The 17,597-nt window shown below is 36.6% G+C and overlaps 1 protein-coding gene across 5 annotated transcripts in view; it reads right to left on the minus strand.

Annotated features, from left to right (window-relative positions):
* The window catches only part of LRCH1 (leucine rich repeats and calponin homology domain containing 1), a 121,998-nt gene that overhangs the window by 57,178 nt on the left and 47,223 nt on the right, over window positions 1–17,597 (minus strand). For all 5 annotated transcript variants that reach the window (XM_061994835.1, XM_061994818.1, XM_061994826.1 and 2 more), the window contains exons 2-3: window positions 7,318–7,462; window positions 5,038–5,164 (exon numbers count right to left, since the gene is read on the minus strand). In XM_061994835.1, the coding sequence (XP_061850819.1) occupies window positions 5,038–5,164; window positions 7,318–7,462 (272 nt within the window). The remainder of the gene's footprint in view (window positions 1–5,037; window positions 5,165–7,317; window positions 7,463–17,597) is intronic.

Genomic DNA, 17,597 nt, shown 5'->3' on the forward strand with positions numbered 1-17,597 from the left:
GGAAATTAAAAATCCCAGTTAATTAGTGCATCTTTTGCTCAAGTTGCCAGACAGTAGGGTTAATTGCACTGTTTCCAGTTCATTTATTTTTAAATCTTTACTGTCCCATTTTTAATTTACAGACTTCAAATGACTTCATAATTAGACACTCAATTTTTAGAGCATGGAATTTAAATGGAAAGTCACCTTGTAGCAAAGGAACTCTAGACCAAGTACACTCATACACACACATCAGAACAAGTCATGGAAAGAGACAGAGAATGTTAAAGGAATTGCAAAAGTAGGAAAAAAAGCCTGGTAGTATGTAGCCTGAAAAACAAAGCCCACTTACAGTGTTTCAAAACATCCTCAGTAAGACTGATCTGTTATGACAGTATGCCAGCATTCACAAGATCTCTGGCAACAGTAGTATCCTTTATTCTCCTAAATACTGCAGGTCTTTTGGTTTTTTTATTTGTTTGAATAGCCATGGAAAACAAAGATGTGTAACACTATTTCTAGTTTACCATGCTGTTGAGTATGATTAGACTTCATGAGTGTGTATGTGCCAGAGACAGTGTTTATCTTTCCCATTACTTTGGCAGTAATAGAATCAATACTATCAAAGTCAAATGTCTGTAGTTTTCAAGCTAATAATTTTTTAAGAGTTTGGAACTTCATAGATATCTGCAGCCAACTGAAATGCAAACACCTACTCGAGTTCTGAGGGACTCATGTTTGCTGAATGTCAGACTTCTTGCATTAATTCTATGTTGTTCTCATCAGTTATGTCCTGCCATGACAACACAGTTTCTCAAGATTAGGGAAACATAAGGCATATTTAAATTTAACATTAATTTCTGTAGCATGAAGCTCAAAAGTGTGAAAACAAAATAATTATTTTCCTTTATGGTAAAGTTGAAATGGTAGTCTGGCTCCATATTAACACATTATGACACACTGGAATTTATCTAAAGCATTCAAATTGAGGTAAACTTTAAAAACTTAGGACTCCTGAGTGATCTGATTTAGATTAGACAGTAGGAAAAATTTTTTAACTGAATGAGTTGATAAATATTGGCACAAGTTCCCCAGACAAGAGGTGGAGTCCCCATCCCTGGAGATAATCAGAAGACATGTACATAAGGTGCTTAGGGAAGTGGTTAGTGGTAGACATGGCAGTGCTGGGTTAATGACTGGACTTGATGCTCTTAAAGGTGTTTTCCAACTGAAATGATTCAATGTTTTTATGATTCTGTCAGGACTTGTGATGTACAAGCCATATAGAATGGTAAAAAGCAATTAGAAGGTTCATGAGCACTTGGATCCTTACAGGCAATAGAAGGCAGCAGGTCCTATTTGATTAGGCTGCTGGCCCAGATTAGATGAATGAGGTGAAGGACCAAGATTCTAGCTGTGGGATTTAAATGTTTCCAAAGTGAGACAGGAGTGTCAAGAGCTGGAGAAGTCTATTACTGAAGAAAGCAGAAGTACAATACTGCCTGATAGGATGGAGAAGAGAGTTTTACTGTACACTTGGTAGTTTTGGCTACAATTACTGATCTGTCTCTGTCCAATTAACTTTCTTTGATGAAAAATAAGTTCCAAATTATCTTCACATCAGATTTGCACTCATCTTCCTTGCTGACAGTAGAGGCATGATTTACGCAGCTGCCAATAAAAATAAGTTTCACAACCAAATTTTTCAAATAATTGTAACATACCCTGCAGAGAGAATAATTTACATGTTATTTTGATGCTTGTAAGATAGCTGTCAGCCCTATTTGACTCAGAACCCTAGAATTCAATAGAATATGTAAGTTATTCTCTGCCATACGTATGAAATTTATATAAATAAGCAATAGAAAAAGAGCTGTGTACTCCATTTTGGAGGATAGAGGGAAAAAAAAAAAGTTTAGTTGGAGAGATCTGACCAAATTTGCATCAAAATACATTTATCTTGTTCTAGAATGAGTGCAGAAATAAAATTTGTTTCAAAAAGTTAGAGTAAAAAAAAAAAATTGCTATGTACACACAGATTATAGTTCATGCAGCTTGTGAAACAGTTTGAGAATCTGAAGATGCTTGATAAAAGTCCTAGTAATACAATAACTTTCTGGAGAAAGTCCAGCCAAGGGCCATCAAGATGATCAGAGGACTGAACTTTTCTTACCAGGAAAGGCTGTGGGACCTGGGACTGTTCAGCCTAAAGAAGACTGACGGAGAATCTCATTAACACTTACAAGTACTTAAAAGGTGCATGTCAGGAGGATGGAGCAACACTTTTCTGTTGTCTCAAGTGAGAGGACAAGAGGTAATGGACATAATCTGGAACTCAAAAGGTTCTACTTAAATACAAGGAGAAACTTCTTTCCTGCGAGAGTGAGGGCCCTGGTACACTCCTCCCATGGAGGGTGTGGAGTCTCCTTCTCTGGAGGTTTTCAAACCTTCCTGGATGTGTTCCTCTGTGACCTGATGGAGGTGAACCTGCTTCAGCAGGTGGTGGGACTGGATAATCTCTAGATGTCCCTTCCCACCTCTACCGTTCTGTGATTCTGTGTAACTGCATGCAGTTAGATGGCATCTATCACCTCTCAGGATCAATTCCCTGGGCCAGCTCAGCACCAGCACTGTGTATGTACTGAAACAATAGCAGGCTCTGCCAGCAGGCTGGGTGATGGTGCTGCTTGGAGGTCACGTGTTGCTCAGGCTGGCATTGCTCTCACGCAGCTGAATGTTTTGTGCAACAACTGCAGTATGACTTAATCTCATTTTTTATCCTTTTTACTCATTTTAGAACAATGGTCACACTATTATCTAAACTGTATTTTATTATATATGCCAATACAAATCCTGGCTCTCAATCCTACCAATATTTGCTTCTCCTAATACATTACACTTCAGTCATTTCCAGATAAATAATGCAACCCATTTCACTGGAGGTGTACCAAACACTCATAATAGCATCAAACTAAGTAATCGAGTCATCTGAACAGAATCATGCTCAACAAAAACTTGTCATTCACTTCTCCTCACTCCCCTCTCATCATGAAGAACTACCATCAGACCTTCTTCAGCTTTTGTAATTCTTCTAGGCTACTAAAATGACATGTTGCTATAGCCTCTCTCTTGATGTATTTTTAGAGTAGGAATTGTGGTGAACTTCATGACAGAGTAACACTGAAATTACACTGAAACTGGAAAGCAATAGAAATAAAACCAGTAATCCAGAAGTTAATTTAAACATATAATTTGGTCAAAAACCCCAAACTCTTATCTCCTTGGAGTTTCATCTACATTAATGTTCAAGCTTCTAGTTTTTAACATTTCAAAATTGTAAAATAAGGATAAAGGCTACTACCACGCTATGTAAAAACTCTTACTAACAAATGAAATGCTTTGAGCATCAGCAATGTTATTTCTCCTTACTGAGAGGGTTCAAAGTTGAAATTGGAGGGGAAATGAGGTATGAAAGCACTTCAACAGCTCTTTACTGAAAATATTATCACAAATCTCAGTTAATACAAATAAAACAGGTGATTTTGACTGACAGAATCAGTCCAAGTCTTTCAATTATTTCAAGAATCCCTCACCAAGCTAAGCCACATTTAAACTACAAGTAATTGAGAGCTAACAAGTTCCAATCTTTCTTTATTATCTATTCAGTGATCCTATCTCTTAAATTAGGATATATTTCATATTGTTAAACTTTAATTTTTCATAAAACTGGAATTATAATCTTTTATTGAATCTATTTTAAGCACAACAGAAATAATGCTATAGCCTAACACATTTTTGTAAAGGTCAATAAAATCAAACCCATTTCGGTAATCTAATTAAACCAACCACACACACATAAAACATCTAGAACATTTGATAAGATAAACTAATAATGCTCACCAAATGAAGCAAAACCCTCTTTAGCTCAGATATAACCCAGAAAGGAAAAAGTAACTACCCCACCACTCTCATCAACAGCTAGATCAGTTGTAATAATAGAAGCCTGACACTAAAAGGAAAAAAATCCCACAGTAGTCACTCCACATACAAAGAACCATAATTTAGTACAGAAACTACTGTCATAAAAAATAACAAGGTGACTAGAAATAACTAGAAGACATAATACATATGCCAGAGAATTCAGAGTGCTAGCCTACAACATACAAAAGAAGACGACAAAGGGAGAGAGAGGAAGCCTTCTCTTATATGCATTTCAAAGGGTCAGGGAATGGTAGGGGTTGGAAGGGACCTTTAGAGATTATCTAGTCCAATGCCCCTGCAGAGCACTTTCACCTAGATCAGATCACATAAGAAGGCGTACAGGTGGGTTTTGAAGATCTCTAAGGAAGGAGATTCCACAACCTCCCTGGACAGCCTGTTCCAATGTTTTGTCACCCTCACAGTAAAATATTTTTTTCCACATACAATCTATTAAAAAAAGTGCAATTAGGTTATTTTTAGGTGAAGGTACCAAAAAAATTTTGCCTCAGATTTTCATCTACTAGACAATACATTACAGATGATCTACTGCTCATAGAAACAGTAGCTGTGGAGACAGCTTGGAAAATAAAAGGAATATAATCACTTTGTAAATCTGTTTAGATGGGCGTTCCAGGAAAGGAAGGTTAAATGACAAAAATAAACTGAAAATAGACTGATAAGACCAGTATCACTAGTGGAATGCAATGCAGTAAGCAGAGAAAAGGTGCAGAAGGAGAGGCTGCGACAGAGGGAGACAGAGCTTTGCGGAGTTTGACACCAAAACTATGAACTTGACAGTGCAAAACAGGGAGCCAGTGCAGGCAGTGAGTAAGACTGGTAAAGGTGATGAACTTAGAAGCTGAGTTTTGAAAGAACCAAGTGCAGTGACATTATTTATAAGGGTCTTGAAAAACATAAATGAAACTGTCTTTGAGAGTTCAAAAGTTTCTTTTTTTTTCAGCTGCATTAAAGTATTAGGCATTTGTTCAAACATATTTGCAAAGTGAATTTTACTGTTTATAGGTTTATAGTTCAATACTAAACAAAACCAAAAATAAAAAGAGATGAGTAACATACCAGTTCCATTAATTGTTTTAGTTGACCTATCTCTTCTGGAAGAGAACCTAGCTTATTGTTACTTGCGATTAAGACTTTTAGAGGAAGACCACACAGGCAAGCTGGCAAAGAAGAAAGCTGATTCCGACTGCAACAGAACAAAAAGAAACAACATTAAAATCAGTGATGTTCTACTGTATACTCATGTGAAGCTTGAGAATTCTAAAAGGCCTGGACTTTCATAGGTCAGATTTTATGCATTTTAGCTAGCTTCTGCATTACTGTTAAGGCTTCAGAAAACAAATATACATCTATGAACTCTGAAAACAGACTGCAAAAATGGTCCTGTGTAATTTCAGTTACAGCTGCAACATTGTATTGAAACAAAAACAGGGGGGGCGGAAATGTCAAAATTCCACAAGTCTCAAAACATTGCTTCTTCAACTGCCAGTCCTTTGGTCTGCTACAAAGCTGCATATTAAGACATATATTCATGCTCTACACAACAGTCTTAAAACATCTTACAAAGCAAACTAGCATCATGTATCTTTCACATAGGCTGGGACAGAGAGATATCAAATAAGAAATCAAAGGATTTTAGAAATGAGAAATCCAACTACAAACTAGCAGTAGTTGCAAAAAAGAATCATTGCTTATTGTGGAGGTGGGATGCACAATTCCAGTGTCTTTACAGACAATCAAGGCAAAACTTACTTAAAAAAATACTTTTTTTTTTTTTTAAGTTCTAAAGAAGCCAGATTGAAGAAGCCTATAATCTAAAAGTTATACTATGTAGTAGATCAGTCTCCCCAATTAAAGCAGACTTTTTTTTGAAGTTCTACAGAACTCAGAAGCAACTCACTATGATAAGGAACAGCACATAATCAGGGCAAGTGAGTAATAAATCAGGATTAGTTTAAAAGGAATTTCTTTAAATAAAACATGACCACTATCCACCAAGGCCCAAAGACTATGTCTACTTCTTGGCATTACTTTCTAATTCTATTTAACATATGGGCTCAGCTGGTAACAAACAGAAAAATATGTATTTTAAATGTATAATATCCTTCCTGCCAAGAAACAACACAGTTAGAAATTCAAGGATATATTTCCTTCTTCTACATTCTACATTTAGTGTTGAACTAACATGGAGAAAGGACACACAAAAGTGAAGAGGAGAGTTTAAACTGAGGGAAATTATCTTACTTCACAAAACTTAAAAAAAAATCCTCTATTTTGTCTGATTTACCATTATATATGATATTAACTTTGTAACTATTCTGGTTTTGTGATGATTCAACATACAAATGCCATCACTAAACTGAGATCTAATTCATTGGTTTGCTACACTGGATTCTAATCAACTTCATGTCAACTCCTAAATTTACTAAGTTCTTTTTAATTTAATAATATAATCCAGTCTTTATTTATTTACATACATATAGATATTCTCAGATACTCAGGACATACTTTTCTGTTTCAATTTGGAAAATCAATTTTGGCTCTACACAGTGGCCAAAACTGCAGTAAAGTAACAATACAGGAAGGCCTGAGAAACATTCTCAGTGCTTAAAAGAACAGATAATCTAGCCTTCATACCTTGAATTTAAAAGCCCAAGAGCCACTTTGCCGCCTGCTCAAAGCTTATTCTCACAAAGACCGAATTATTAAATCTTCACTATTACAGTTTTTACATACTCAACTGGAAAGAAAACTTCACACCTCGTCTCAACTGAAAAAGTGCTACGAAGTCAACTCTCAAAAGCAAATATGGATCCACCTGCACTTGAACCAGCAGCAACTCTGTATATCATTTAGTATTCACATACACTTTTCACTGAAGAAATAAAATGCCTAATTCTTTGCAACTTCCTCTTAAAAAAAGACATATTGCATAATGAGAGGATATTGGTGATAAAATACCATGCTCTTCCTCATGAAACAAAAATCTAATCCTCTCTGTCTGTACTTCCATTTCTTTAACTACAAAATGTCAATTTCCACAAAATTTATGATAAGCAGGGAATTAAGAGAATCAATGTGATCAGCATTCTGAATTTACTAGAAAAATAAGGGAAAGGGATTAATATTATTCGGTCTTTCTTTAAATAATTAGTTTTACATTTTGGCCTTTCCAATGCCTTCACACACAGCTCCATCTACAGCCAATGAGGTTTTGCATTGCTGCTTCTGAGAAAATGAAAAATGTAGTCAGTTGTTCCAGAAACACATAAAGTGCAGACAAAAAAAAAGCTTTACACATTAGCAAATAGACAAAGAATACGGCAAAGTTAAACTTACCTCAAATTTAAGTAAGTTAGCATTTGCAAGTTCACTATGGCATCTGGTATAATTTTAATACAGTTGTGGTATAGATTTAGTGTTTCCAGTGACACAAAATGGCATAACTCTGTAGGAACTTCACTTAATCTATTCTTTGATAAATCTGAGAAGAGAAAAAGAAAAGGTACATTTTTTTGAACCATCAGAAAGATATACTTTGAAAAATTACACATTATGCCCATGTTTTTATTACGCAAAATAAAACTAGTGCTAACCTTTACAATCTTGAAATGGAACAGATTGTGTATAAAAGAGCAGTCAATTAAAGTTTATTCAGTCTAATAAAATGTAATTATTTGCAGGATTCAATATGCTGATGAAATACTCGCAAAAAGAACCAAGAACAGACTCCAAAGCTCATATAATATACCCAAAGATCTAGCTGACATGCAGCTAGACATCTACAAAGAACAGTGTTTCAAGGACACAAACAACAAGGATTACGTCTTAATTTAAATAAAAGTTCTCTGAGTAACTCCAGAAATTAACATGTATTATAAAAGACTGTTATATATAAAAAAAGGTAAGAGCTTCAGGAATGGATTTAAGTACCTACAAGACAATAATGATGGATTTTAAGCCCCCAAGTGAGTGCTTGTAGCCACAGAACAACATTTTCTTTTTTATTTTTGGCCAGTTATTAACTCTTTATTTCTCATTTTAAGGACACAGACACAATAGAAAAAAATCATTACAAAGAAATGTTACTGAGCTTTGTTTCTTAACTACCACAGTATGCAAAGTGATATCATAACACCAATATGAGCTCGAGTCATAAAATAATAATGCATGCCAGCGTTCAAATGAATTAATTGGGCTCAAACAAATGTTTAAAGAGTGTTGCAGAACAAACATCTCATCATCAGAAACTGTACAAATGCCATTTGTTCATAGCACCAGACAGATAACCTGATCAGAAGAATGGTTACCTATTTTGCATGGAAGGAATAGGTACATACCTAGGCAAAAAGTAAAATGTCTGATGGAAAGGACAGAAGGAAAAAACACCACTTAACAATATCTTCATTTCTTCACTGCTGCTACTTTTAAGTCTCCAGTTTGATCCTTCAAAGCGTATTTCAAAAGTCACTTTCTTAAACCAGAAGAAGGGAAACATAGCCAAACTATAGCAGATACAATTCCAGAGTGACAATGACCTGACTGTTCTCTTCAGTGCCATAAAGCAACTTTGTTGCTTTTGTGAACAAACAGGCAAAAGCCTGAAGATCTTTTAAACTTCCTTTGGAGATCTAGACTCGCCAGTTTGCTGTGCAGAGGCACAGGTTGAGTTCAGAAATATTGTTAGTAGGAAGGTTTAATAATTTTAATTTTTGTTCCTATCTCCTGCAATATGAGCTGAAATTCACTCTGTTTCCCTTGTCACCTTCCACCTTCCTTCACATTACTGCTTCCAGAAAGAAGCTGGGTTTCATTATTCCACCCTCTACCAAAATAACAGTAATGGCCTACGAGTGCAGTAACTGAGAGCAGCCTTGCTGACTCAAATAGCAGTATGGCTCAAATGAGCACAAAAACTTATGAGGAGCAGCTGAGGAAAGTGCAGTCGTTTAGTGTGCAGAAAATGAGTCTTAGAGGAAAAACTATCACTCTTGACAACTCCCTGAAAGGAGGTAGTAGCAGGGTGGGGATCAGTCTCTTTTCCCAAGTAACAAGCAAAAAGATAATAGGGAATGGCCTCCATTTGTGGCAGAGAAGGTTTGGTTATTAGGGGAAAATTTTCACTGAAAGCATTGTCAAGCACTGGAACAGGCTGCCCAGGGAAGTGGTTGATGTGGCACTCAGGGACATGGTTTAGTGGTGGATGTGGCAGTGCTGGGTTAACAGTTGACTAGATGACCTTAAATGTCTTTTCCAATCTAAACAATTCTATGATTTCATGAAACAGCAATGTTTGAACTGTTCTGCTTTCATTTCCCAGGCTATAATGGCAGTTAGATACAGCATTACCTCAGCTTCTCCTTCCCTTCCACTCTGACACCAAACTAAAGCATTCCCTATTTGAGTGAATGTTACTGGTTTCAAAGTGAGAGTTCTTTGATGTTCCTCTGTTTTAGTGCTTTAATCCTCTATGGTTTTCTTTTTATCATGAGAGCATTTGTTTACAAACATGGTCTTCCATAAACATTACCACTGGTTCCCTCTCCTGCTGCCTTCCTAGCTATGTTTATTATCAGATATTAACAGAGGATTGCCATGCTACACATAACTTTATGAATCATGAAGGGGATTTTCATATTTTACAATTAAATTGCAAAGAAAATCTTCCTTTTAAGCCACATTTTCTGCAGGTACATTGCCACCTACACACTGCCCCTGTTCCTTCATTTAAATGAGAAAGAAGAGTGGTATTCCAGAAGAACGACTTGAACCTAAGTGGAGACAACCTGCATGGCATCGGATGGTACATGTAGATTGACATCTCACCCTTCATCTGAATCTTCTCAAGTAAGACAGGTCAAACATTGACAACACAAAAATATTACTTTTCCTCAAGCTACTAAAACTACCTTAACTTCACTTCATGTCTGTTAACAAACAGAGACTGTTGCTGCCTTTGACTCTTGAAAAATTCTAATACCTCAAAAAAGTGGAACAGTAACTAAATTGACCCTCCTCCTTTAACAGACATTACCATGGCAGTAAATGCTTTTCAAATTACTTATTTTATTACTATTCTTTGTTTGCAAGGGTGTTTAACACTATTAAACTGAAGAAGGACAAAAAAACCCCCGCAGATGACAACAAATTCCTTCCTGGGATCCTCAGGACTGTGAATTATAGGACACACTACATACACAACAAAGGAATTAAGTAATTAACTGTCAACAAATGAAGTAAATTATTTGTTACTGTCTAGTTACTACAGATCCTTCCAGTACTTGCATTTATCTTGTTGCTTCCAAAATAATATTTTTTAAAATCTATTTGCAGTATAGAACAGAGGAATAAAACTGATATGTTTTATTTAATGCCATTGTACCATAACTTAAAAGAAAAACAAGTTTGCTACCTGAATTTACTGAAAAGAGGTATCCTTAATACCAAATCTGAATGTCTTTGAGAAACAGCAATGAAATGAAATCTGACATAGAGAATTCTTGCCACATTTTTTAACTAGTGTCTGTAACTTGACAAAAAACAGACTCCTCTGATCAAATGGAAAGAAAAAACTCAATCCTAGAATGAATGTGAGCCTCTGAACAGCTGTGAATAAAGTCTAGCAGATTTCAGATGTGTCTGTAAATTCCATATAGGAAAGTACACAACTTGAGAGATAAAAAGGAAAACAGCCTGCACAACAATTTTACACTGTACCTTAAAAGCATATATGAACATCTACAGAAACATCTGAAGTTTCCATAATTATTTTGATATTGCTTTAAACAAGGGTACTTTTGCCTTGAATTACTGTATCTTACAATTACTATGTATATATTTCATGTTCACTCTGATATTTAGGTTGTACAATGAAATATGAGTTCAGCCTTAACAAAACTGCAGAACCTTTTGAACATACTGAGAAACCAGTATACATGTATCTTTTTCCTGTCACGAATCACAAACTGTCTGAAAACTATTTTGCAAAGGTCATCCTGTGCCCATGATCTAAAGAAGAACAAAAAACCTAAGATCTTAAATAATTTCTGAAAACATTTTTAAAATATAGAAATAATTAACTGGCAAACCTTTACTTCTTACTCTAAATTTTTATACTCTAGACTTCTCAAATCACTAAGTTACACCTCCTTGCTTCATTAATCTGAAGAATAACTCTTCAGGGCAATTAATACTAATGAAGTTACTTTACAGACTAGCTTTTGCTACAGAAATGAAAAAGAACAGAGGGATGGAACTTGCTGGTGTTTAAAGGATTTCTGATTAATTTGCTCATAGTATCTAACACAAAAGGAGATTAAAAAAATTAATGGATCTACGATGGCAAAAGTGTATTTCATGGTTGCAAAGGAAGTGTAAGTAGGATTCACCTGAGGTGACTAATTCTGGTAACTTCTGTTATAAAATAAATGACACAAATATCAACAATATGGAAGGAGACCATGCACTGGAGTGTGCTTTTTGCTTTAAATAAAATACAGTATTCATTCATTATTTATGATATCAAGACATATCTGGCTTCATTTTTTCCTGCCAAGAACAAGTTTTGTTAAAACTCAAAAATAAAGTAACATGACACAAGAAAATAAGCAAGCCAGTTTAGAAAAATATTAGATGGAATCTTGATCTTTAAAAGAGTTAGTGCAATTCTGAAGCAATGGCATGGGGTTTGTATGAGAAATGTTACTATGTTGGAAGCTAGACAGGAACTACACAAAATAAGCACTTCCTTAGCTGGAAGAGAACAATAAAAAAGCAAAAAGTTCACACTGGTAAATAAGCATTTAACAGCAGACTCTCCAAGCCTTGTTTGGTGACAGGCACGCTGCACAGTCAGGGTCCACGCTGCCTTCACACCAGTGATAATTGTCCCCATCCTTGCGGCAAAATCTTTCCATTTCTATAGCTCTGAATATATCTCCCACAATGAAGTGCCACCGCTGAGTAGGACCTTTCTGACTTCTTGCTTTGTGGGCAGATTATGAACTGCCACTACAGAAGCCAACGTGGCATTGTCAGAATAATCAGAATAATGCTGGAAGTCATACAGTTACATTTCTTTCAGTAAAGTTACCAAAGTGCTCCAATTTTCTTACCTTCAAGATATTAATACTTTATTAAATACTAGTGATTAATAGGTTATTAAATGAAAATTACAGACTATTCACAGCAGAGCTAAACAAATTAAGCCTTAAAGTCAGAATAGTAATCCATTAAATAAATATACATATGCACTGCTACACCAGAAACCTTAGCCAAGAATAACAATAAAAGTAGGTTATTCAAGTGCAGTGATTTATGATTTTCAGACTATACAAATATTTACTCCAAATTCATACTTTTAACACACAAACCTAGAACAGAGAAAAGCTGGAATTCTGCAAGTAAGTCTCTGTCCACCACTGAGCAGTACATTTTTTAACATATATAAAAGGCATATCTGTACTTGATATGGAGTTCTGAAATCAAGAAGTTGCCAGGTAAAAATGTCACCCAAACAACCTTAACTACAGCCCACTGAGTTCCTATTTTTGTAGGCTTCAACACTTAGTGAATAGAAGACCCAGAATTATTTTGAAGAAGCTATTTGCATCTGTAATAAGATACCATTCAAGGTATTCAAATGAGATGTCTCAACTGGATTTTGCAAAGAATTCAAGTAAATCATTGTTAAGAACTTAAAAAAAACAGTAAGTTCTGCCCTAATTCAGGGGAATATTATGCAAATAAGAATGCCAAGAAATATATAAAGAAATCTACATAGTGCATGGACCTTTATATTTAATCCTGTGCATTATCCATATTTTTATTAGGCTTTTAGGAAGCCTGTATTTCCATATTAGACAGGTTTATCTTCATTGATAACTGAAGCCGCAAAGTGATGGCACTGTATCTCAGACAACTTCTGAAATATCTGCTTAAATGCCCCTCAGACTTTTGGCAAGACTGTAACCCACCCATATTTGCCTGGACAGTGGTGGTAGGTGATCTATTATCAGTGTAATACAAGTCAATGCTTTCTAATTAAGCAATTACTTCATTCTAGTTTTCACTCATTTTTTCCCCCTAAATAGTAGGAAAATGCATAATTCTGTAGATAAATGCTAGATATTAGTCATAAAAATACTGTCATGCAACTATGAAATGCTACATATTTTAAGACATGCCCTACAGCTTGCCATTGTCTTACACACAGTGGCATACTTTACCCTCTCTATCTGCTGCTATCAATGAATAACACCTTGGATGAACAGTTTTTACTGCCGTCAATAACTTCTATGACAGTGATGCTGAACAAACAAAAAGGTGGCAGCAAAGACCTCCACTGATTCTTGGCATCAAAAACATTCTGGTTTCTTCATGACAATTATGACACAAGGAATGCATGGCATTTCTTCACTAAGAGACATTTCTATTTAAGTTACTGAGCAGACAGAGTAAGTAACAGAAGACAAAGAATGCCTAATAAAGTAAAAACAATTCTACTTCCATATAAGAAAAAAAATGTAACATCGTAGTGCACGAACTCCAGGTTTTTCATTTTGAAACTACACTTAGTAACAGATTGAGAAAAAAGTAGGTCCAATGCAGACTCCTATGAAAATCATCATTACTGATGCAATAAAATGTAACAATAACATTTAGACACCAATCAACACTACTGAGCCTAGATGTATGACTCCTGACTCAAAAAATATAGAAAGTTCATCTACCTCAGACATTTGAACATAAAAATGTACAGACACTGTATGAAAAATATTTTGAATAGATCAAAATATTGTAATCATTAAGAACTAACATTAGAAATCTCCACCTCAAAGACACAAATTAAGACTGCACTACAGGTGTAACAAATTTCAAAATGATGATACATGTATTTTTGTACTCATTTTTCTTATTATTACTATGATTTAACACATTAAAAGTTTCTTCTTTACCTACTGTGTGAGTCTTGTGGTTCTTCCCTGCCCCACATCTCGACACAGCATTATAACATACGGGCAATTAAAAGAGCTAACACTAATGATACATAACACAGTCTGTGCCACTGATGGTCAGAATGAACCCAATTTATTACTTGTCAAAATAATAAATCTACCGTAACAGTTATCTTAGATATTCACCAGTTACCAGAGGAGACATAAATGTGGGATGGTTTAGACCGAGAAAAAAACCAACAGAGCAAACAGTCGAGAGCAGCAACCTGAGTTGTCTGCGAAGGTGTCACCACTAGAGGGGGGCCCGATCTCACAGACTTGGCCAACACCCCGCCGCGGTGTTTCTGTAACGCTGTCTTCCTAAAAACCATCCACAGCGTGTGAAAAGGACAGAAAAAAGAAGGTATGCTTTGCAACATTAGTACAGGAAGCAAATACATATACTATTTCTTAACGAGGTCCAGTCCTTATGAAACAAAAAAGCCTACTCTGAAATAGTCATGTCGAAGTATTTTTTGCCAATCTTCCTTCAGATGATGTAAGAAGCTGAGCATCCTTGAGCTCAGCAGTATAGTGATAATAACATTTGGTTTATCTCAAAGTGGAAACAGAAGTCCTATGATACGTTTGACAGAGACTGTTCCTGAAAATTCCTTTCATCTCAACAAGTTTCATCTACTCTATTTCATCCACCACTCTGTTAGGGAATATATAGCTTACTTTTCCACAGTGCCCCGTAACTTCCCAATAAAGCACAGCCAAGTGTAAGAAGTGTGCATCCCACATTTCTTCTCAGGTAGTACACTAACTAGACAGAAGCAATCCAACAGCACAAATTGGCTCTCCCAGACACCAAAACTTCTGAGCAAACGTCACTTCCGGGTCTTCTGCTTCCTTTGAGTGAAATAAGGGTTGGGGGCAATGGTAGCAAAAGGATAGTTCATTCTCATTATTAACGCCATGGCATGCTCCAGTTCTAAGGAGACAAAGGAAACTTCTCTGCAAGAAACATATTCAAAACAGTATTACAAGTCTGGAAGAATAAAACAAAAGTTTCAACAGCAGTTTGCCTTGTTATTGCGTCTGTCCTTACGTGGCCATATGAAACGTTTACATTTCTCCTTTAAATTTCTCCTTTATCTTTTATTTCTTCCTGTTTAGGACAAGAACAGTTCAGGGTTAAGATTGGCAGAAAGAATAGTTCCTGAGGGGGCTCTGTTTACATACTGAAGATAAACCTGGAAGTGCATGAGACTCCTTTAAAGCATCCTGTAAAACAACTGCATTCTTCCTGTAGATCTCCATGTAGGTATGAACAGATTTGGAACTGTGGTGGGTTGATCTTGTCTGGCCATGAGGTGCCTACTCAGCTGCTCTGTCACTTCACTTCCTCGGTAGGACAGGGAGAGAAAACAAAATTTAAAACCTCATGGGTTGAGGAAAGGACAGGGAGATCACTCACCAGTTACTGTCACAGGCAGAGGCTCAACTTTGAGACATTTATTGCCAATTAGTAAGAGTAGGATAGAGAGATATAACATCTAAATTAAACCACCTTCCCTGATCCCCCTCTTCCCAGGCTCAACTTCACTTATAACTCTCTTACTTCCTAATCTGGCCCCAGTCTCCCCCAGTGGCACAGGGGAACAGGGAAGGGTAATTATGGCCAGTCCATAAACTCTTTGTCTCTGCCAGTCCTTCCTCCTTACATTCTTCCCTCGTGTCAGAAACAGTCCCTTCCCATGGGTTACAGTCCTTCATGAACTTCTCCAACACTGGTCCTTCCCATGGGCTGCAGATCTTCAAGAACTGCTCTAGCAACAGTACTCTCCATAAGGTATAGTCCTTCAGGAGCACACTGCTCCAGCATGGGTCCTTCCAGAAACCATGCTCCAGCATGGGCTCCTCTCCATAGGCTACAGCTCCTTCTAGGAGCCTGGTCTGAAGTGTGGGCTCTCCACAGACTGCAGCTTTCTCCAGTGCACATTCACCTACTGTGGAGGTCCTACATGGAGTCTTTCACACACAAGCACCTGGAACAACTCCTCCCTCTCCTTCACTGACCCTGGTGTCTGCAGGACCATATCACATTTTTTCCACACTCTCTTCTCACACATCTGCCATGTGAAAGTATTTTCTACCTTTTCTTAACTATGTTACCACAGAGGCAAAACCAGCATTGCTGAAAGGCTCAGCTTCGGCCATCCTGGAGCCAAGCTGGAGCTGGCTCTGTCTCACACGAGGGCATCTTCTGGTGTCTTCTCACAGAGCCACAGAAGCCCTGCAATATTACCACATAAACCCAATACAGTCACCTAAATCAAAATAAATACCAGAGAGCAAACACCCTCCACCAACAGATCGACCTTTAATAACATGTGGTATGAAACCTAGTTCATGGACCATGAAGCATTCTTCTTCCTCCCACGCCTTCCTCAAAAAGGGAGGATACGAGTCATTAATTTTCACTCCATAATAAACAACCAGCCCCAAGAAGGATCAATGGACTATATCTCTCCAGTATTGTACTAGTCAGTCTCAGCAGGACTTAAATAATACAAGTATTTTCTCAGAAACAGTAGTAGTAGGAAGGAAAGTTTCTTCACCATTTTCAGCCTTTATTAGTAGGTTGATGGAGAGTACTGGAGGAACAAAACCTGAAGCGTTCACATCATACACTATCCATCTGAACACTTTTACCGTATCAGACTACATTTCAGTGGTCTGCCCAAACTGCTCATATGCAAGGAAATTTGATAGTGATGACCCACCCATATGAAAGCAGGACCTTCCCTGGCTCCTCTGTGGAAACAAAAAACTGAGACAGAGAAGTCCTCAAGATTAACTTCATTCATTACAGATAGATATTATTTATTAGCACAGAACACCTGAGATGAGGTAAAAGTATGAGCTGTAAGCTTTAAAAAGTTCAAAAGGGTGTAAATTGCATACATGTGTATATAAACACATAGGCACCAAACCTTGCTTCAGTCAGGCAACTTACTTCCAGCTATTGGAGAATCATAAAAGATGTGAAACAAAAACATGAATTATATTCTACACCAATTATGATAGATTCCTGCAATCTAGTGTCTTCTAGTACAAATCTCTTGGTTCAGCCACAGAGATGTTCTTTCTCAAAGCTGTATTCTTCAGAAATCAACACCTTACACCTTCACAGGGGAATGCCACATGATGCACTAAAAACTAGGATGTAATCTGCCAGTCTACAACCATTTAATACTACTACATAGTTAATACTACTAGAAGGAACAAGCTGAATGCAATGTCAAGGTTTGTTTTTCACTTCATTCTCTATTTGAATAGATACCCCCCTGCCTCAGACTGTGAAAAGAGGACACTATGAAATGCATCACCTGCCTTGGTGACCTGCTCTAAGAGGAGTTACCTCACATTTACCATCTGGTACAAGTAGCACATAAAACAGTTTCTGTTAAGAAGTTCACATGCCTGCGCCCTGAAGATTATTATTTTTCACACCTGACAGACTAAAATACTAGATTTATTTTAAAATCATTTTTATATTATGTAAGAAAATTTGCCATGAACAGGGAGATACCAAAGATCTTGGGGTATATTGAATGCATGTGGGCAAAGACATGAAAAGGCTACCTGATGCTAATTTACAGTGACAAGGAAAAC

The sequence above is a fragment of the Colius striatus genome, chromosome 1 (genome assembly GCF_028858725.1).
Source record: "Colius striatus isolate bColStr4 chromosome 1, bColStr4.1.hap1, whole genome shotgun sequence".
NCBI classification, from domain to species: domain Eukaryota; kingdom Metazoa; phylum Chordata; class Aves; order Coliiformes; family Coliidae; genus Colius; species Colius striatus.